The following is a 23,491-nucleotide window of genomic DNA, read 5'->3' as shown; positions in this document are numbered from 1 at the left end:
AAGATTATATTTGTACTATTTGTATTTGATTTTTTTTATATGTATTTTTTTTTATTCTTTATATAGAGAGGATAAGGGTGTTGTTTAAATAAAGAAGGGGGGTGTGTAGTGATATGTCTTTAATAGATCTTAGAGTGTAGAGTGTTCTGTTATTCTTTATTCTGTACGTGTAAATTAGAATACTCGTGAGTCAGTTACGGTGTAGCTGAGGGCATGCTATCACCTACTTGCCTGTGCTGTCCCGAGGTTGCCAATAAAGCATTTGAATACTTTTATTAGTATTTGTATTCATTACAGGGTGCTGCTGCAACAACCGAGGTGCCACCCAAAGACGGCGGCCTTGCCCTTTGTAGTATTCTCTGCTTTCTGTAACAGAGGGCCCATCAGCAGCCAAGGCTTCCTTGCCTCACCAGGGGTCCCAAGGGATTTTAGGGATTCTTCAGACTCGCAAATGTTCCTGTGGTTGTTCATTCTAAGGGTTACTTTTAAACATCAGCTTCCCCTCAATAAAGGAATGATGTCAACAAGGTTTAAACCATGGAAACTAGGGAGGTGAATCTGATCAGCCAGCCAATTTCTCAAAGGGTAAACTTTCAATAACTTTTCTGGAGCAGTGGTGAGATTCCATGCTAGTGATGGAAGAGGAAAGGTGTTGCAGAGATGGGCCCCCCGTGGGATGAACGTTCCTCATTGTAGTTTTCTTCAACTGTTGGGAGCGTAGCAGGAGAACAGTCCCCACCTCCTTACCCCCCAACCAGAACGAAGCCTGTACTGCTTTATACTAATTCACAACACACAAATATGGAACTTCAGATCTTGTTTGTAGAGGGCCCCATTAACCTCACATGAAGCATTACATTTGATTTTTTGGTCCATAGACAGTCAAAAGATGGTGTTAAGGGCATCAGACGCTGGTGGTGTAAAAAAGGTGTTAAGGGCATCAAATGTTGGCGGTGTAAATATGGTGTCAAGGGTACCAAAGGCTAGTGGTGTTAAGATTGTGTTAAATGCATCAAGGGTTGGTGGTATAAAGATGGTGTTAAATGCATCAGAGGCTGATGGTGTAAAGATGATGATGGTGTTAAGGGCATCAGAGTCTGGAGGTGTAAAAATGGTGTTAAAGGCATCCGGTGCTAGTGGTGTAACGATGGGGTTAAGGGCATCAGAGGCTGTCGATGTAAGGATGGTTGTGAAGTGCCGCAACATAAGTAGAAGGCAGGAACAAACCAGAGTAGAGATATCATTCCAGGAATAAGTTTATTAAGTAAAGCAGAAAATCCATGGGAGTGCGTCCATCCTCAACGAAGTATAGGTTGTCAATGACTGTTTGACAGCTGACATACTTCGTTGAAGAAGAACTCCACGAGTGATGCACTTTCAAACATAAGCATGTTTGAAGGAGCGCATGCCAAGGAACATGGAACTTGGAAAGCATATCATGTTGGCATGAACAGTGAGGAAAGACTACAGCGGGAGGTAAGTATGATAGTAAATGAACACATTAAGTACATTAAATACAAACCATTACAATGGTGGAAAGGGCATAAGAGGCTGGTGTTGTCAAGATGGGGTTAAAGGCATCAGAGGCTGGTGGTGTAAAGATGGTGCTAAGGGTTTCAGAGGCTGTGGCACAGAGGGGCAGGTAGGGACAGCTGTGGTCAGCTGTTGATTGAGCCTGCTGAAGACTCTCTGGGACCCATAAGGACTCTGTCAGCATAGTGTAATCTGGGGTAAGGATAAGTAGATCAAACACATGGACTCCAGAGATGAACTTGAGGGGAGGAGCAGGAGGTACTGTCAGTCATTCATTACTCGATATCACAAGACAATTTGGAAATTTGACGAAAGGATTGTCTCTTGAGCCCTGAAATCTCAGCGTCATCTTAGTGTCATTCTCGTAGTTCTAGATTCTCGGCCCACACGGGCAGATGATCACAAGGCTGTGCATGTACACTGGAAAAACAAGAGGGCTAGGCATCATCCATAGGACACAGTGAAGAATCAGAAAGATGTAATAATAAGGTTGAACGTTCCATGAATCGAGAGTCGTAGAATGGTCGAAGCAAACTAGGGCCTGACTCTGCTGTTGTGAGATTGAAGCCTCATGGTAGACACTACACCTATTAAGAAATACACAGATCACATTTTGGGGTAAAACCCTACTTGAAGTTGAAGTAGAAAGTTGGGCTCTTCCACAAATGATTGAAGTTGAACCAGAACCATTTTTCGAATGAGCTTCATAGCGTAAGGAATGCTAAAAATTAGGCACAATCGGCTACATTTTCTGTGAAAACTGGGGAAAAAATTGGCTGAATTTTCTGGTTTTCGACTAGGTTTCCTTAAAATTGGAGTTACCACCGCATATTTTAAAGTAGGGGGAACTGTACCTACAGATTGTCAAAGTATAATTAAAAGCTACAAGAAAGGAGGGTGCAGCAGAGGAATGACAAAGATGTAAGGGTCCAAGGGGTAGTCCGAACATCATCTTTTAGAGATCAGTTTCTGAATGGGAGCCCTGTCAATGTATGACAGCAGGCTAAATGTGTGGTGAGTCCAGGAAGGAATATTGCAAGAGGGCGGCCTTTACATTCCGAACCAGAAGTAGATGGCCTAACTCACCTCTTTGAGGAAAATTGCATGGATGGCTTGGATTGGATTAGAAAAGTTTCAGGTCAGGTCATTACCAAAGATCTTTGTAGGGATGTCTCATTGTGCTTATAAAGTAGGGTTTCCTTACTGCTTATGATGTTAAATAACTCTTTCGGAGGCAATGACAACCCAAAATACTCTGTTAGGACTCTACGGGTCATAACTGCTTTTTTCTTGTCAGAGGGCAAACACAACGTCCTCTAAGTACTTGTCAAAACTTTCCTTGTTCTCCACTTTTGTTCAAAGGTTTTTAGGGTTCTTTTCTCCACAACAAGAGTGCTTGTGAGCCGCTTTGTTGAAAGTTGGTACCAGTCGCAGCTGCTTCTCATTCTACGGAGTGGTGCAGGGCGGAGAAATAAAAAAAAAATATATATATACTGAAGAATAAAATAAAATATGTGCCAAGCAACTCTGTGGGGTTCGTGTTTCTCTACTCGCCACACAATGTGCGGAGGTGCAGAGGTTCCTAGACATAGTTGATAAATATATATACATACATATATATATATATATATAATATATATATACATGACCGTACGTGATGCGGCCATTGATCCTGCTGCAGTACAATCAGTGACATTGACCAAGCAGTAACTTACAGTGCAGAATGCCTGCTATTCTATTGGCTAGTTTGAGTTTGTGGCATTATGGGAATGGTAGTTCCGTGGAGTTATATAGCACGTGCTTGCAATTTGGCTTTGAGTGAATACATCACTCTCTGCATGTATTGGGCCCCATGGTGAAGTTCAGTCATCCGCTCCCGGTGCCGCATGAAGCTTGAATACAACTACTGTGTTATCATGAGTACGGCAGAAACACAACAGGCAACAACTACTGTGTTATCATGCGTACAGCAGAAACAAAACAGGTTACAACTACTGTGTTATCATGAGTACGGCAGAAACACAACAGGTTTTTGCAATTATGGTCAGAGGTCACATTTCGGAGGATGGGTTATCAGCTCAGGAAAGCTGGAAACGGAACAATGGCAGTCATCATTTTAGTATAATTAGTGACATTTAGCATCATCATTTTTAAAGTACGTTTTATATAATTTTGTAAATATGGCAATACAGGTTGATGAATTTGGCGGTGCAATGTTTAAAAGCCAATCTCTTGCCATGGTGGATGTTTTTATAATTTACATGTGCATTTAATTACTGATACTATTTGCCACAACAATCTTTCCAGCTAAAACTCAATATTGTATTTTGCAATGTATTGTATCAATTTATATCTTACCTGCGACAACGCTGGGTTTTAGCTGTAGTATAAGATGTTATGGAGCATTCTGAGTTGCACGCTGACTGCATACACAAGAGTATGCTTTCTATGTTTACTAAGTGGTCCAATGGGAAGTGCTATTTAATCTTCTTGTATTCTGGCGCCAAACCAGATTGATGAAGGCTTCTTGAAAGCCGAAATGCGTCTCTTTGCCTCTGGGATTAAGGGCAACCTGGCTGAATAAATGTATGCTGAATTTTAAACACCTCGAGTCCGTGTCATCTGCCATAGAGTTTCTGTGGAGCTGGATTTTGTTATATATATATATATATATATATATATATATATATATATATATACATGCAACCAACCCTGCCAAGGGAAATGATGACAGGTGTAGACTCCGTGAGGATAAAGCAAAAAGTGGGTTTATTTCACAAGGAAGGCCACGACGCGTTTCGACGGCAAGCCGCCTTTATCACTACGACGGGCTTCACCTTCGACAGCCATTAAATGCCGAGTTACTTGAAAAATCGTCATGACAACGGTAAACACATAGACATAGAAGTGTACACTCTACCCAGATAACTGCTCAGAAAACAGACTATTTTACATTTTTCACATTGTCTTAAGCATACATCTACATTATTTCTTTTCACATTAATTTGAGTGTACATACCTATGAATATTATTAGTATCTCTAAAAGTATAATACTGTATAATTCATCCTCTTAAACAGAAAATACCGTGATAATACGTAGGTATAGTCCAGAAAAAGGGAACGGATGACCTCGATGGATGACTGTTAGATAATAAAGATACACATTCATAAATTGAATACATATATAAAGACCAATTGGAATCAAATTGAAAATCAATACACAGTCATCTCATACATTGTAAAGCCCAAGTGGGCTAATAGAAATCGTTCTGCGGCTGGACAATCTCTTATCTTAATGACAATAAGGAGCAGAAAAATACAAAAACAATATTCAAACTAAATACCTTCAAATGAAAAGAGGAATTGAAAGGAGAAATGTATACAAGACAAAAAAAGAAAGAGAAAAACTCTGATCTATACATAAAATAAATTTTAGAAAAGGAGAAAGACAAAAGAAACACGTGGTAAACCTATTATAAAGATATCACATATCTGAAAAAATCTGGGTATACAACTAGACCAAGTAACTCAAAAAATATTACAAAAGAAAAACAGGTGAGCCTGAAGTAAAAAAGTATAGAAGCTGGGTACGGAACAGGACAGGCAGATACGGACTACAGATGTACAGATAGAGCTTCATCAGCATTCATACCATTGGGAATTTTGGTATTAAACAGAATTATGTATTTGGATTCAAGTCTACGGAGTGCCTGTTGTCAATTACCTCCTCTCGGATTTTTGGGTACAGTATTGATAACACAGTAGGAGAGATCACTTGCATTCCCACAGTGATATTGGTTGATGTGTCTAGCTACAGGGTAGTTGGGGTCATCATTATTAATGGCCCGCAGATGTTGAAGAATGCGAACATGGACAGGATGGATGGTACTCCCTATGTAGCGTTTGTTGCATGTACATTGCAACAAATATACAGCAAACTCACTTTTGCATGTAAAGCCTTCCCTTATAGTAAAAGGAGAGTGTCTTAGTGGGGAGGTGATTTCTTTGGTGTTAGTGCCATAACGGCAAGCCTTACATTTGGCACATTTGGTAAATCCCTTGTTTGTTTTAAGCCAATCCGTGCCTCTGCTCGCACAAGGGGCATTACATACTAGTTCTTTTCTCATTGATTTGGCTCGCCTAAATGTAATAGATGGTGTTTTAGGTATTTTCTGACCCAAAACCGGGTCATTGCGCACGATTTGCCAGTGTTTATATAGCATTTTGCGAAATAGACCATGATATATGTTGAAACCTGTTATCAGTCTAGGAGTTCCTGTTTCACAGTTTCTCTTTTTCGCTACTTCTTTCTTTTTGGCACTTTCGGGGTTGGGGAACAAAAGTTCATTCCTGGTGATACACAAGAGTATGCTTTCTATGTTTACTAAGTGGTCCAATGGGAAGGGCTATTTAATCTGCTTGTATTCTGGCGCCAAACCAGATTGATGAAGGCTTCTTGAAAGCCGAAATGCGTCTCTTTGCCTCTGGGATTAAGAGCAACCTGGCTGAATAAATGTATGCTGAATTTTAAACACCTCGAGTCCGTGTCATCTGCCATAGTGTTTCTGTGGAGCTGGATTTTGTTATACATATACATATATATATATGTATGCAGTGCAGTTTACATGAGCAGATTCTCTTATGCTATGAGAGAAGCTCTGGGATTGGGTGGACAGGCTGGTTTCACGCTCCACAGAAACTAGGAGCCTGTGCTCCTTAGCCCTGCAGATATCTCCAAGGAATACCCTGGGGATGTCCAAGTGCGCATGTCGGTCACGGGCCGAAACCGACGTGCACTTTCAATGCCCACTACTCTTCACCCCCCTGCTGGTGACGCTGCGGCCTGGGCTGAAACCACCCCACCCCGCCCCAGACTCGGCAAACTTAGTTGAGTCAATGAAAAATAAAATGATAATAAAAGTGTTTTATTATCATTTTATTTTTCATTTTCTGCCTTTAAGCAGTGGGGCTGTGCTCCTCCTCCATAGCGGAGGAACCGCCCCAGGTAGGTTCTGTGGGAGATGACCTGTGTGGGAACTAAGACTATCGGCCAGCCAGTCCATTAATGGGGACAGAGGGCCTGTGGAATCAGATGTGCATGCTGCCTCCTTTGTATCTCTCTGGCGAAGCGACCCTGCTGGGTGTTGTGGGTGCCTTCTAGGCACTACACAGGTATTCTCAGGGGATGTTAAATATCTTCCATAGTGTGTCCATGTAATACAAAGAGCGCGCGTCGACCTAAACAGAAGCAGTCTGTTGTAGTTCATCTTTTTATTGTAAGGTGAAAAAAGTGTCAGCTTGTAGATAAGCTCCATCGCAGACAGGCCTGAGGCCAATGCGCATCTTTCTTCGCCATGTTTTATATTTTGGTGTAGAGGCATCTGTTTTATTTGCACATTAGGACTTATTCCTGGAGCATGAGTCGCTTCATGTTTTACAGCTTTGTCCACACATGTAAAGAGTGCATCAGAGCACATTGGCTTTGGATGTGTGCACGGTCAGCATCCTGTTGTGGCTTCCCCATAAGAATCTGGTTTACTACTGCCTATATCAATATTTATAAATATTCTCTTTATTCGATCACTTAAAAATTGATCATAAAAGTTACAAATATATTAAAAAAGCCAACATCAAATAAACACTAACAAGTGTGCTACTGTCTATAAAGTAACATACTTCAAGAGTGACTTCCATGAAGACTGCCACAGTAGCCATTCTGCTCTGAGGGTAGTGCAGCATTCATGAATCAAGGTGTCAGAAAAATAGGTTTTCAATATCGGTATAAGCAGTAGTAATTACATTCACAGATCTATTTGCCCTAAAGGTTTACTTAGATTTATTTCACAGACTATATTATTGAAAAACTTGTAAAGTGATATTTATTGGCTGGGCTGTTTGCTTTAACCGTAAAAATGGTGATTCAAAGAATCTTTTAAGTGGGGACACATGCAGGTAATTTACAGTTCGTCCAAAAAGTAACGTAGCTCAGACATGGAATGGAGCCTGTGACATTCTTTGTCTGCTTTATGTTTGATTACTAGGCTCATGTGTGTCTGTGGGGCACGTTGAGTGGCAGTGTTGTAATTGTGTGCATGTACGAAGTTTGCCCAGCTGTCCTGTGTGCATGAGCGGACAGTAGCACTTTTAGGGGCATATTTACAAGGAAATGGCAGCGCGCGGAGCTACGGCAACATTTGTAGCACCGCGCTCCACCATTTCCATAATGCAGGGATGCGTCGTATTTACGACAATATAGCGCACCCCTGTGTTTTCCTAGCACTGGCGCTAAAAATAGTTGCCTAGCGCCAACACAGACACCCTTGCACCATAGTTCAAGGGTGTCTGTGTTGCAGGGAATGATTTTTTATGAACAGGAAGGGACACCTTCATGCACATAAACAATCATTAAATAATGGCGATTTGTTACTTCTATGAGTGCTACATTTTGCAGCACACATAAAAGTACAAATCACCATTATTTAATGATTGTTTATGCTCAGAAAGGGACACCTTCCTGCACATAAACAATCATTAATGGCATTTTGCTCTTTCTATGTGTGCTGCAGAATGCATTATTTTTTGTCACTGCCTCAGATTCACTCATCCTTGTAAATCTAGGGCAGCGTCAAAAAGCAAAAGGTATTACGGTGGACCGCCTAGCCGTTGCACGCCCCTTTCATGCAAATACCTGCTTGAAAGGGTACTATATTTACAAAGTCGTGTTAAGCCACAAAAAGTGGCTAAACACGGCTTTGCTAATATGGAGCAGGGCATTGTGCCACATGAACATTGCTAAAAGTGACGTTCCTGTGGTGCAATCCCCTTGTAGATATGCCCCTTAGTGTCTGTGCGGCGTGTGTGTGTGTGGGGGGGGAATAGCATCGCTTCTGTGTGTTTGCCGGTAAGAGAAGTATTTTTAGTTGTTGCCCATACTTGGTCTGTGAAGAAGGATTGAACTTCTGCTGTGGTTCAACGATGTCATGGATGCTGTGTTTTTTCATGTTTTAATGGTCGTGTGTGTGATTGATGGTTGCACTGTTCCTGTCGGTGCAATCAAATCTTCTGTTAGGTAATGCAGTATGAAATATGTACTGTTCTCTTATTCTCCAGTCTAATGTAGGGTACAGTAGTCAAAGTAATCTTCTGTAATCTGGCAAACAGAGTAAGATCTGTCTGTAATGTTATGCAGGGCAAAGTAAAAAGATAAAAACTCTTAATTTCCACAAAGGAGTATGTTGTATAATCAAGGATAGGGCAAAAAATCCAGAGTAATCGCCTTCCCTCCTCTAATGCAGAATTAGTGATAAAGGTAATGTCTTCCTTTAAGCCATTAGGTTGCAGTGTAATTGTAGTGAGTACCTTCCATAATGAGATGCAGCCTAACATGATGAGGAGCAATCCCCTGTCAAGTGCTCAGTAGTTGGAGCAGTCTCCTACTCCAATTGAATGCAGTGTAAAACCAGGAAGGCAACACTCTGTAATGCTCTAGACTGTAAAGTATTCATAGTAATCCCCTTCTATAATTGAATGTGAACTAAATTAATCTCATGGAAACTGATGCAGGATAAAGTAATCAGAGTAAATTCCTTCTGCAACAGAATGCAGAGTGAAGCATTACAAGAAATGTCATTCTTTAACTCGGCACAGTCAAAACAGTGATCTTCTTTAAATGAATGTAGGGTAAATTAACCAATACAATTTGCTCCTGTGTTCTAATAAGGAGTAACAATAATTAGAGCAATCAATTCCTATCATTTAATACAAGGTAAAATACTCGGAGTAAAGTAGGCGTCAAAGTGATTTAATATATGTACATTGTTTAGTAATCTGTATTCGAGTACTGGATGAAAAAAAGTAATCTTTCAAAATGAAACATAGATCTAAGTAATTAAGCCAATATAACACAAGGAGAAGTAGTCAGTTATTTTCTCTGTGTTGGAGTACAATTTAAAATAGAATCAAAGCATCTCTGTAATTTAATACACAGAACAGAAAGTAGAGACATTTTCTGCAATCAAGTAAAGGGTAAAGATAGTGGGAAAAGTTATTCCTGTATCAAGTACAGGTAAAGCATGTTGAAGCAATCCGTTTAATCGCAGTCTGCAGTCTGATGCAGTTTGTAGTAATGCTGCACATACTCCATTGGTTTGTCTGTGTGTCTTGCATGGCAGCTGCTCATGTTGTAGCTGATCTGTGTGAGGGTAGATTGCACTCTCACCGCTGTGCCATTTGTTCTGTGTATGAGGGACTCTTTTCCTGCTGCAGTCTTGCTGTACACGTTGTTTGTTTCAGTGAACCTGTACTGTTGCCGCCTGTGCTGTACCTGTTGTGTGCACGAGAGAAGTGTGCCACTGTACCTGTTCTGTTGCGTAGGGAAGCTTTAGAAAATGTGTCATCTGCACAAAAACAGTTCCATGTGCTTTGTCAATGCTTGCTTTTTCTTTGCTAATCGTTTAGGATTGTCCAGGCCATGCTTTTTCCTTCAAGTTTGCTAAAAAGGTAACTTAAAGAGGACAAGCTTAAATATCTGAGCATCCATTTTGTGAGACTAGGCTCCCCAGTTATTATGGCATAGATTAGCAAATTTTGCTGCATACCAAAGCAACTTTTGAGGCACACAGTTATGTTTTTGTATCATATTTACAGCTCTTCATTTCATTTACTTTCATATGTTTTGCATAGTGCTCAATCCTAAGTAGATGCTAACTATTCCAGCATAGAGTGTCACACTTTCAAAGAAACATGTTTGAACTAATTAGGAGAGAAATGTATTATACATCCCTTGGTGGTCTCATTCTAAAGGCAGTGCCACGCATTAGTGTACCAGGCTCCCGTCCACACCGTAGCCCCCTTCCTGCCTCCCAAAGACCCCAAGTTCTGCCATCCAACTGCCTGTCTTCTCACTCTGCCAAACACCCCCTGCACTGCGCCAGTAACCAAAGTCTGCAGTTTAATGTCTTCAAAATAAACCATGAAATCATGCAGCACTTCCTGTTGAGACACAGGTCAAGACCACTGGAAGTGAAAATGAGAACAGCCCACAAGAATTGCAGCAACCGCCTTTCCAGAAATCCTTGAAGGAAGGAGCAAAGGGGCATATTATCAAGCACGGCGTTAAAATTATCGCCGCTGTGGCGGCAGAAAACGGACGCTAAATCGGCGATAATGGGCTTGATAATATGCTGCCGAGATTTTCCAGTAGAAGCCCATGTTGACACCAGAACATGGGCTTCTATGGGAATTCTCAAGGGCATATTATCAAGCCCATCATCGACGCTTTAGCGGCAGTTTTCTGCCGCTAAAACGGCGATAATTTTAATGCCGTATCTTGATAATATCCCCCAAATCTTGGGAGAGAGGCTTTGTTTCTATATTGTAGAAGTGGATTATAAAGGAAGCTTTGGTTTGTAGAAGGAAACTTGGATTTAGTGTGCCCTGGCTTTCCTCTACTGCCCCCAAATGAGGACAAACACTTGCTCCATCCACCCACTAGTTGTACCGAATCTTGACTTAAACCCAGACTTTGTAGGAATCCCGAGAAATGTGTACCAGGGGCAGGGCTCTGTGTGTTGGTGTTCTGCTCAATAGCAGGCCCACAATCAGCAAGGGTGCCCTCCCTCTGTGACGTGGATGAAGAGGGCGCTGTACTGAATGGAGTGGGGAGAGGCCCAGACCTAGAGGATCTGGAGGTTGCCTTGAAGGATTGCGATGTCTGGGAGCCACCAAGGAGGCCAAAAGCAACCCCAAGTGCATCAAGAGGTCTGATGACCTGCAGAAAGCGTTCCATGAATGCAAGAGTGGTAACCCTGCATCATCTATATCTTTGTGGGACCTTTCTGTCTGTCTCCAGGCCGAGAAGGATGCATGTGTTTGCCTCCTCACCGTAAGCCTTAGCGTAGAGCCCTGGTGGTCCACTGCCCTGATTCCATAACTGGTTGAAGCATCCTTGTCCTAAATCCCAGTACCCTAGTCCTAACTGGTCGTCCGGTGGAGTTCAGACACAGTTTAGAGTTATAGTCTCTCGAAATCCTGTTACCCCTTGTGGGATGTAACTGGGGTACCTCCCCAGACCAAGCCCTGGTAACCCCCGCCATTTCTCTTTGATTTGGATGCGGTGAATAAGGTCATTTCGACAGGAGTGGGCATCAGATTAGTGGGATTTGTTTTACAGGCTATCTATTGCTTCATTTTAGTTTACTCCACCTCATACCTTTCTCCGCTTCAGTGCAAGTTAATGGCGAAAATCCTATTTTCCCAATCACCTTTTTAGCTCTTCCCAATTGTTGGTATTTATTGTATTTTATTTTGGGTACGTGTTTCGCGCTGTCAGAGACGTAGATATTCGTTTTACCTTTCGTACAGCGGAGAAGCAAGAAGCAGCGAAGAGAGCTCTGCTTTTACGATGCAGTTTCCATGAAAAATTAAGTGCTCAGCCAGAGATGACATCTCTCCTGACGTTTAATTCATCGAGTCACAGTTTTGTCTCTCGTCTTGTTTCTCCCCGCAGGGATCTCGCGAGGAAGGACCGGAATGGCGCCTCGGATCCGTTTGTCAGAGTTCACTACAACGGCAGGACCCAGGAGAGCTCGGTGAGTCAGAGGGCGCGCTGGCACTTCCTCGTCCTCGCTCAGCTCCGAACCAGTGCAGACCACAGAGGGAGTTCGGCGAGATACTCCTTCAGCCAGCGTGTAGACAGTGCCACTTTTGTGGCCATCAGAAATGTGCTGTCCCTTAAATCAGCAAAGAATTAACCCTTACATCCCCATTATTGTTAGCATACAGACTGCCCACACCGACGGTGCCCTCCTGACTCCATGTCATTACGGGCACACTTTCCAGTCTGGATTTCTATGTGTCAGCCTAATGCATTCTGGGGTTTGTAGTCCTCTTTTGCTTTCAGACTGAACTAACTAGACTGAGGCACCTGATACCAATGATGTGTAGGTGAAAAAAACCTAGGCCGGAAACAGTTTCCGTGAGGTGGCCACCCTTTCCACATTCTCACTTTTCTACATCTTTCCTACTCTCGACCAGCGTACACCCATCCGCCACATCCGTTGCAAAAGAATCCATGCATACAGCATGAACGAAAAACCTATATTTTGGTGAGTCTTCACTTCCAGCCCTTTATAGACACATTTTAAATATTTACAGTCCTCACTTTAGTATCTAGAGCTTTCATGGCTACCGCCATATAGATCTGTGCAGCAAGGTTGTGACGATTCTTGGTGCAAAGTAGCGTTTGCCTACAGGAGTGCCCCTCATAATCTGAAGAAAAGGCCATGTTAGGCTTTTTTTTTGTATTTTGACTCAACTGTTAGGGGTCAATTAGAATGTCGGGCGGATCGCCACCGCCCGCATGGCTGTGGCGATCCGCCCGACATTCTCTCCCCCCTGCATGCCATTTACCCCCGCCATATTACTTTGGCGAGGTGGGACCCTGGCGGACGGAAAGACCGTCCGCCGGTTTTCCGCCCTCTCGATGAGTCGAAGGGGCGGAAAAGGTTTTAATATGGTGGCGGTGTCTGTTAGACACCGCCATCCATATTAAGATACATGCGGGGATTTTCCTTTGGAAAGGCATGGGGTCCTTGCCATTGGGGGCCCATAGCGGGCCCCCAGGAATTTTGGGGGGTGAGGGGTGCCTATGGTACCCCCCTTAATTTGCATGCACAACATGGCAGGCACCGCGCGGGGCCTGTCATGTTGTGCATGCAATTGCACAACATGCATTTTTGGCATTGCGGCGGGTGGTACTGGAAGCACCGGCCTCCGCAATGTCAAAAATGCAGGATGCGCCCGCCAGGGTGCCGGGCGCATCCTAATCTCCCCAACGGGACCGCCGCACCTATGGCAGGCGGTCCATTTTTACGATGATGCCCTTAGAGTCCACCATCCGTCTCCTCTGCTCGCTGATTTACCTTCCATTATGGAATTACAGCCAGAGTGTGGTTGGCTGGCAGAAAATGGAGACTGAGGAATGCAGGTATTTTCTGGCAACAGTATTGCTTCCTCTTCCTCTCATAGAGGGAAAATAAACTACTCTGCTACCCTGCCACCAGGGGGCAGACTGTCATAATCCAGTAGCGTTTTCTGTAAAGCCATATTCTGGCAGGTCACATGCTGATCTGAATATTTTTCTGAACTTTCCCAACAGAAGCTAAAGCCTAGGACAAGTAGCTTTGCCAGTCACATCAGACAGATGGGTCCATTCACTTGTACGACTGTATACATCATTTATTCTTGAACCTTGAAGCAGACATATGCCATTCTGTTTAGAAATAGCATATTTCACTCTGTTCATCTTCATATGTTCTGTCTATTTCACTAGTTCTTCTCTCTCTCTCTCTCTCTCTATATATATATATATATATATATATATATATATATATATATATATATGTATAATATATATCTATCTTCACCACAGCCCGCTTGCAATATGACGGGCTCTGACACAGCTTGGGCTCACAGCAAAATCATGCTTCGTCACACCACCAGGGTAACCAGAAATTGGTTCCACTCTTGTTTATTAAAATGCACCTCACAGACACGTTTCGGCTTGTATGCCTTTCTCAATGTGAGTTCCCACAGCGAGGGACTCATGCAGCCGTTTAAAACCGGCACAGTGTCTTCTCATTGGTGGAGTGGAGCGGCCATAAAAAGAGGACTGCAGCTTCACCTCGATGGTACTTCTTATGGCCACAACAACGTAATGCAATATAGCCAGACAAATCCTAGTGGCTTGTGCCTGATTCTGGATGCGGTGATATCAGGTAATCCCAATCCCTTGATTTTACCATTGATTTGCAACGTTGATTGTGGCATTGTGCTCTGCAGTCCTCCCCATAGTCACTCCTGATCAATGTCACTTCCAGTGTGCCCCTCCGTGAATACGAGTGGATCCACATAATTAAATGTCCTCTGGCACATCATGTACACGCGAGGCAAGTCACCTCCGTGTAGACACATAATAATGTCCCGACTGCGGCCAGCAGGAGCGCCAGACAGGCATGTATGCTTACCAAGTATCTGGCAGCTGACCACGAAGCACAGGCGGTGTCCCGTTATGCAGTATAATACCGCTCTCCTCTCTCCCCAATACACTCGATGGCAAGCAGCCTGCTGATCGGCACAAGGAAACACCAGGTGCAGGCCACACTTTCATCGCGCAATAACCACTCCACGCTGTTAGTTTAGCGTAAAAGGCCATTTATTAGGACAGGTTTGAACAACATACACATAAACATCAATAACCCCCAACAATCCCCAACTTCATGTCTCTCATTCCTCCATTCACTCCCACACTCCCAATTACTCATTCCCACATCACCCAACGACCTCTTCACTTATCCCATTCGCTTCCTCAATTCCCTTTCAACCACCTCCATCATTTCCAGCCATCGCACTGCTGCCTGACGCACCCCCACCTTGCACCTGTATTCTCCTCCCCGGAAGGGTGAGTATGCCCGTCATGGACTCCCCCCCCCCCCCCAAGTACCACCAAACCTCACCTCAACCCGTCCTTAACTGGCACACTTTATTCAATAACACCCCATTACCCCACCTAGAACCATTTGGGTGGGCGGGTGGACAACTTTTTAACTTCCCTAAACCTCCCAAAGGCGCTGGGGACAGGAAGAGGCAAAACTTCCTCTCCTGCCCCCTTTTAACCCTACCTAAGACCCCACCCCTTAACCCCAACTAAACCCCCTGTCCTGCTCTTGCGCGAATTCCCCAGGCGAAGACTGGTCTGCCGACCTTATTTCCCCTGGGGGCCGCAATCTCCATTGTCAGGAGAGGGGGGGGGCTCTGCAGTGTGTGTATAAATACAGCAATCCACTCTCTCTCATTGCTGCGGTGCTCCTGACCGAGAGTGCGTATCGGTAACAGCACGGGCAGCTTGTTCCAAAACCTCATCACCACAGCCTGCATGCAATACGACGGGCTTCGACACACTTCGGGCTCACAGCAAAATCATGCTTCGTCACACCACCAGAGTAAGCATGAATTGGTTCCACTCTTGTTTATTAAAATGCACCTCACAGACGCGTTTCGGCTTGTATGCCTTTCTCAATGTGAGTTCCCACAGCGAGGGACTCATGCAGCCGTTTAAAACCAGCACTGTGTCTTCTCATTGGTGGAGTGGAGCGGCCATAGAAAGAGGACTGCTGCTTCACCTCGATGGTACTTTCTATGGCCACAACAACGTAATGTAATATAGCCAGACAAATCTAGTGGCTTGTGCCTGATTTTGGATGTGGTGATATCAGGAAATCACATATAGATATATATATCCACAAAGATGCACATGTAAACAGGCCCAACAGACGTGCTCCATTAGAGAATTCTTTTATTTTGGCAAGTACTCCAGCATCAGCATAACGCGTTTCAACTCTTTCAAAGTCTTAATCATATGCAGTAAGTCATAGCAAGCAGCCATCAAGTCTTTTTAACTTCGTTTTTTAGAAAGTGTTGAAGGACTGTTAAACATCAGCATTTGAACAGTGTGTTTAAAGTGATAGTGATCCGTTTTTTAGTTGTTATAACAAACTTCATACACAACAGTGCAATTCAGAATGTCAGCATTGTTTATAAATAATCAGTCCATTATATCCGCACAGTTGCACACGCACAGGTTTCAATACCGATTTTTTTTATGTTATTCACACTTCCTTATCATGCCTTCAAGGATTAAATTCCATATATGGCAGAGACATTCTGTAGCTTCAAAACATCAAAAGGCAATGTCGCAATCCATTCCAACCATGATGTTAAATTTTGTGACTTGCCGGATAAAGTTTTCCATCTGTATATCGTCCAAAAGTCCACTATCCCCTCAACCCTGGCTGAGGTCCATGGCTCTAAAGGGCTTTAGAAAGGTAATCCCTACATTGTGCGTCACATTTCAGGAAGTTCATTTACTGCCTGGCTTCCGGCTCCTTGTTCAGATCTAGCCAGGGCAGGCAGAATGGGACTGGCAGCCCAGAGTTAAATGCAACAAGACATACAATGGGCATCATTAGGATGGCGGGTGGACTTTGTCCGCCTGCCATCCTGACGTAAAAAGGGACCACCCGCCATAGGTGCGGCGGTCCCGTTGGGGAGATTAGGATGCGCCCGGCACACTGGCGGGCGCATCCTGCATATTTGACATTGCGGCGGGCGGTGCTTCCAGCACCACCCGCCACAATGCCAAAAATGCATGTTGTGCATTTGCATGCACAACGTGGCAGGCACCGCGCGCCTGGGGCCCCAATGGCAAGGACCGCATGCCTCGTTGCCGCCACGGAAAGGCAAATACCCGCATGTATCGTAATATGGATGGCGGTGTCTATCAGACACCGCCACCATATTAAAACCTTTTCCGCCCGGTCGACTCATCGACCGGGCGGAAAACCGGCGGACGGTCTTTCCGTCCGCCGGGATCCCCCCCGCCATAGTAATATGGCGGGGTAATATGGCATGCGGGCGGGAGAGAATGTCGAGCGGATCGCCACCGCCATGCGGGCGGTGGCGATCCGCCCGACATTCTAATTGACCCCATTGTATCTCCAAATAAATCGATGTATTTAATATATTTTGTAGAAAAGATGTAGGAATTTCAGAGTGACACAGCCCCCGAGCCCAAAAGCAGGAACCACCTCTGTGTTGTGAATAATGATTTCAAGCCTACAAAGAAATTCTTTTTTTTTTTTTTAGTTAAAATTTATTTCAGGCTAATAGAAGGGGAAGAGATCTAAGAACCCCAGAAAAAGATAAAAGTGTAATCACTAATGGATAAGATCTTCAAAAGTGCATTGAAGACAAATCGAAAAAAATATGTCTGCATACAATTGTAATTTACTATTTAAGACAAAAGCACAGTAAGTTGCATCTCCCTGGTATTTTAATATTATTTCAAATTGTGATCTCTTCGCTCTGAAAACCATTAAAGCAGAAGAGTTTTTTTTACATTTAGAAAAGTCTCTTTTCTTATTGTGAAGTTGTTGCCCCTTGTTTGAGGACAGTGAGCCTAGAATGGACTTGAAAGTGGACCAAAGCTAGCACAAAAGCAACCACCAGGAAGGTATAAAAGAGTGGCATAACACTGTGTCAACTCGAAAAATGGAAAGCAGGGTAACAGCACTAAACATCTTATTGTAGAGAACCCTGAAAAAGTAGTTTGAATGATACATTTGTAAAAAACGCCTTAATGATTCAGCAAAAATGCCTTGAGCTGTAGAAGAGTAAGTAAGTCAATAAACTTTAGTGGAAGCTGTCCGCAGGACAGTTAGAGATGGCCGCTTCTTGTGACAAAAATAAATAGAGACCCTGCAACATGGTAGATTGCCCATTGTGCCCATATTTCCTACCCATACTCTGACTTCATACCAGGGGTGACAGCATCCTGGTCAAGTCAGTCACACATCCAATTTCTCAGGGCATTTTCCTTGTGAGGTCACTGGCAATATTGACATATTCTTGGGGTTGTCCCCCCCCCACTGCAGCCACAAGATGTCTCTGTTTTTGACTTTCATGAGTATCTGGCTGCCCTGTGTATCATGTTCTGGAGCCACTGTGCTCACTCAACACTAGGTGTAGCTGCTATCCATTCTTTCTGCATAGGAGCCGCCCACACCTACTCTTCCTGCAGCTAAACAAAGCTCTGGGTTGGGACTTTGGGAATGTCTGGACAATGGCCCCGTGTCTTAGAAGAATCATTGCAACTCAAGCCATCGGGTTGATAATCTGGTGCAGTGTTGTTTCTGTTACCTTATCAGCTCTGTACACTGATCAAGAGTGATAACTTGTGCTCACTGTGAGAAAGTGCCATCTTTCTTGCATGGTATGCCCCCACTTTTTGCTAAATTGCTGAATGTACTTTGACTGAGTGTGCCCTGGACTCCTGCCAATCAGGTGCCCAGGGCCTATGTTCCTTCCCTAAACACACAAAACCAAAATTGGCAAACCCTGGCCACATGTCAGTCCCTGGTAAATGGTACCCTAGGCACCTAGGGCCTTGTGACCAGAAAAGGCCTCTAAGGGCTGCAGCACTCATCGTGCCACCCTTAGAGGCCCTGTACCCTTACACACACACACTGCCCTTGCAGGCTGAGTGTCTGGGTGCAAGACAAAACAAAGAGTCGACATGGCACACATCCCTGTGTGCCATGCCCATCACCTACACTGCCATGGCATATATCAGCCACCCCTCTAGCTGGGTGCCCTATGCCAATGGTGTGGGCACAGGAGCAGGAACCCTGGGCCCCTACAGTACCGTACCCAGGTCCATTCCTGGGCACTGTAAGTGCAGTGCTGCCATTTAAGAGTACATGGTGCTGAGAGCTCGTCAAACACGAACTCCACAGCACCATAATGGCAACACTGAAGACTGAGAAGTTTGGTATCAAGCTTCTCAGCACATTAAACCCACACTGATGCCAGTGTGGAATTTAATGTACCAAGCACCCCAGAGGGGATCGTAGAGATGCCCCCTAAAACCTAACCTACAATCCACGTCTGTTCTGAGGCTGCCTAGGCTGCCACACAGCAGACATGTTGCTGGACCCCTGGGTAGGAGAGCCCCTGCTCTCCTGGGCCTGCAACAATGCACATCCTGGGCGAGGTGCTAAAGCTCCTCCCCCAGGATGGGCAAGGGGAAGCTTCAAAGGCATGCCGCCTCTGTGAGCTTCCCCAGGCCACTGCAACCCCCCACACTGGCGGGAAGCTTGGCCGGAAACCCCAAATAAGGACAGGGGATGTGCCAGCCTGCCAACCCCACCCCTCAGGTGGGGGAGGCGAGGTGAAGCACATCTCCGGGCTCTCGCCATCTTGAAGATGGGAAGCTCTACCCTATCAGGACTAGGCTACTGCCCCCCTCCCACAGGAGAGAGGCAGGATAGGGGGTGTACCCACCCCAGGACAGGGACTCATTGGTCCCTGCCCTTCACCTACCTGTAACGCCCCTAAATCTAGTATTTAGGGGCACCCTGAACGTTCCTTCCCCAGATTCCAAAATCCGAAGAAGAGCTAGAAGAGGAAGACACAAACTGCTTTGGCCCCAGCCCTACCGGCCAGTCGACCCTCGAACCTGCTCCTGCTCCAACCCGGCGTCTCTTGTGGCCAGCAACCTCACAAACCCCGGAGGACCTGGCTACCTTTTGACTCTAAGTCCCTGGGACTCCCATGAGTAGAGGCTCTACTCAAAATCGACTTCCAATCCCTGGCAGCAGCCCGGAACCGCGAGCTCAGCACACTCTGCACCAGCCAAGCCTGGCCTGTGCCGGAGTGAACAAAGACCACGAGGACGACCCCACGGCAACTGTGACCCCGAGTCCGGCACCCAAGGACCTCCCTCGACACTCCTGAAGAAGCCTGCAGCCTCAGAACAAGGTGCCCCCCAACCTCGATCAACAGAGGGTAAGATTTTCCGACACCAAAAGGCACCCCTGCACCCGGCACCCCGTGGCCCCCTGTGCCCAATCCCGGGGTACCTACCTATCCTCCAACTACCCAACTTACCTCTCGAAGTGGTGGTGGCACCTGAAGAATCCTCGTCCCCGAGCTTGCAGTCTTTTTCTAAACCGGAGATTTCCCATTGAAATCAATTGAGCGCCCGAAGGCTCAAAAGCACCCTGCATCCAGCCGCCCGAGTGGCCCTGGCAGTGCAACCTCTACACCTATCTACTTCCCCACTTGCCCTGAGTAAGTGACCAGGAGCCCAGCTCCCACAGCCGCGTGGCCTGCTAGTCAGCAGCCACCAACCAAGGCCCCCCATCCCTCATAGGATAACATTGGGCCTAACTCTCTCTGCACCCGGCCGCCCTAGTGCCGCTGGGAGTGAACCAACTGTACCTACCTGACCCTGGGGGACCCCTGAGTCTATGCCCAGAACCTCAACTCTGCCAGTCGAGTACTTACCTTTAAACCGATAACTCAATTTTCTTCATAGGGTAATATTGACTGGCTTTTTCCTGAAATTTCTTCTAAGTGTGAACTTTTCAAAACTAAAAATATTCACCAAAAATCAGCCGAGTAACGAAAACGAAAACGAAAATACTCACCTGCTCTTAGGTGAGCTCCCAGTGCTGGATCTTGGTACCCAGCACTGACTCTGAAAACTACTTACAACTGTACTTACCAGTAACCCAATTTTCTTCCATAGGAAATAATTGACTGTTTTTCTGTGAAATTTCTTCTAATTGTCAATTTCTGCAATCTTTAAATATTCTTTAAAAATCGTATAATATCTGAAAACGTAATTGCTTACCTGTTTTGGATAAAGGTCCCAGTACTGAGTCTAGGCACCAAGTACTGGATTACAAAAGTAACGAGAACATACTATACCTGTAACTTGAATTTTCTGCCATAGGGAATCATTGACTGTTTTCTATGAAATATTTTCTAAGTGTCAACTTTTAAAATATCTAAAAATCATCACAGTAATTAAGTCGACTTTTATCACTTGATTCCAAGTACTGACCCAGGACTGAATCTCGGATCCAGTCCTGGAATTCCCAAAGTAATCCTAAAAGTAATCTGTGGCAAATAACATGAAACTTCAATTGAACTCAATGCATTATTGTGTTTAAAATAGTGTTGCCTATTGCAACCACTTGTAACTGTTTACAAAAGTCAATTGCATATTGCAAAAGTATTTATATAAAGAATCTCATTCTGAGAAAGTATATTTTAAATCCAATTGTTGGTTCTAAAATAAAACAAGCATATATGTGTTATATATAAACCATTGGCCTAGAGTTCAGTTATTGAGTGTGTGAGACCATTTGCTAACTGAGTGTGTTCAACAAATGCTTTACACTGTCCTCTGATACTGCCTTACTGCTCAACCAAGCTACCACTTTAGACAGTAAGGTTATATCTAACTTTAGCCTCTGCCAAGCCTCTGGGGACTGTGGACTCTGTACACCCTTTACCTATTTGGGAACAGTATATACAGAGCCACTTTCTCACACTCACACAAACACACCCTGGTATTTGAAGGGATTTTGCGTCCACAGACCCACTCCCTATGGGCAGTTGACAATGAGCTCAGACTTATGACACTGGTTCACCCACTGAACTGCCATTAGCTATATGTAGGAATTAGGTTCCAGCTGCAAGGATCCCACTTGGATTGTGTGTCTCCTGAGGGTAGCTTGGCAAGAACACATGGTGGCTCTACCGTATTCAACAAAAGACGCACACACAAACTGTGTGACCTGACACTCGCACAATCTGGAAATACAGAAGCCAGTTTGTCATTTAGGTCTCACGACATATATAGTTATGTGTGCCTTTGCGGAAAACCATAAAGGTGAGGTTTATCCATACAGGTGTTTCAGCATAATTTACAGGGGTGACTGCTGTCACAATAAAGGTTAAAGCAGAAAAAGTGGCATCTGAACCCAGCAGAAGACCTGCTTTCTTGTCAAAATTGGTAGAAAGTAATTAAACATGTATTAGCAAAGCCAGTAGATCTGGCATTATCAAAAAAGTGCAATGTTTCTTTCTTTGTTTTTATTTCAAGCAGATGCAAATGATTTTTTTTTTAAATGTGGCAGTCTTATGCTTTCTATAAACATTTTAAATTGTAAAATCAAAAATAACCATTATGTATAATTTTAATAGGTCAGTACAGGTACTTCCTCACTGGTCGGTAGGTGTTATTCGTACAGGTTTGAAACCCCTTTGTAGTTTTAATCCACATGCAGTAAAATATGATTCTCATTGGCGGAAAGAAAAGATACTATTGCCTTTAAATTACTGTTATTAGGCATAGTTTAAACATACAAGGATGTCTGATGAATAATAGAAAAAGAATGGAAAGAAAACATTATCAAATTAAATTATTGGTGCACCAGCCCAAGCACTGATATTTGCTTCATTTTAGGTGGTGGTGTACATGTGATCAATCTAAATGCCATTAAACACAGTGTAGGAGAGCCAGTGGCTAGAGTGGGTTCATCCATTGTCCAATGCTGTATGTTGCAGTGGATGGAAATATGAATGGCAGTTGAACTGACCAATAGATGAAGAGGGCTGATGCTAAGGTGGGCCGACCTAAAGCCCCTCTATGGATGTATATTATTTATTTATTTTTTAATACGTGAGGCTGGTAAGACAGCTAAAGCAGTCTCTAGGAAAGACCTAAAAAGCTCAGGTGATATAGGTGACTAATGGATTTTCTCACATCTATTCATCACATCTGGTAGTAGCTTCCTAGCCACAATATCTTGCAACCTTAGTCTCTGGATGGTATGCACTATAACCTTTATTTGAGATTTAAATTACCTGGTTTCTGACAGTTCATTGCACTTCCACAATTATGTCACAATTACCTGTATGAGGAATCCAGATATTCTACTTACAAACCCTAAAGTTCTACCTTGCTGACTCCAGTTATAGACTTTTGGTGCATTTAACTGTTGTCTGGCATCTGTCTTATTGGAACGTGATTTTCCAAGACCCTACTTATATTTAATATTTCTATTCTACGGTCGACAAAATTCAAACATTCATGTGTCATTAGGGTAGATTGAGAAGGAATAGTTCTGGAGAACTGGCATTCGCGTCCCTACAATGATTGTGTTATTTGTGACCTCCTTATGCCTTCCTGCAGGTGGTGAAGAAGTCCTGTTATCCCCGCTGGAACGAAACCTTCGAGTATGACCTGGACGCGGCTCTGACGGAGAAACTGACTGTAGAGGTTTGGGACTGGGACCTTGTTAGCAAGAATGACTTCCTCGGGAAGGTAAAAGTTTTTATAACTGCCTGTTACTATACAGTTAATAGGACTGGTTGAAATCCTGCTCTTGTTGTATTTCTGTTTAAACTGGTGGATCCCTTTATTCAATACCTCCGAACTATTTGTCCACATATCAGACCATATATTGTATTCTATTTTTATATAGTGTGCTATGTATTTTTATTTACTCCACATGCATCTCATGTTATTGCTGCTGTGATATCTCT

The 23,491-nt window shown here is 44.0% G+C and overlaps 1 protein-coding gene across 1 annotated transcript in view; it reads left to right on the top strand.

Annotated features, from left to right (window-relative positions):
- The window catches only part of LOC146858950 (ras GTPase-activating protein 4-like), a 436,965-nt gene that overhangs the window by 283,069 nt on the left and 130,405 nt on the right, over window positions 1–23,491 (top strand). Inside the window, exons 6-7 of the mRNA XM_085649601.1 lie at window positions 12,042–12,123; window positions 23,139–23,270. Coding sequence (XP_085505727.1) covers window positions 12,042–12,123; window positions 23,139–23,270 — 214 coding nt within the window. The remainder of the gene's footprint in view (window positions 1–12,041; window positions 12,124–23,138; window positions 23,271–23,491) is intronic.

This window comes from Triturus cristatus, chromosome 3_2 (assembly GCF_964204655.1).
Source record: "Triturus cristatus chromosome 3_2, aTriCri1.1, whole genome shotgun sequence".
In the NCBI taxonomy this organism is placed as follows: Eukaryota; Metazoa; Chordata; class Amphibia; order Caudata; family Salamandridae; genus Triturus; species Triturus cristatus.
Note: the sequence above shows the minus strand (reverse complement) of the source record. Positions and strands in the feature narration are given on the sequence as shown.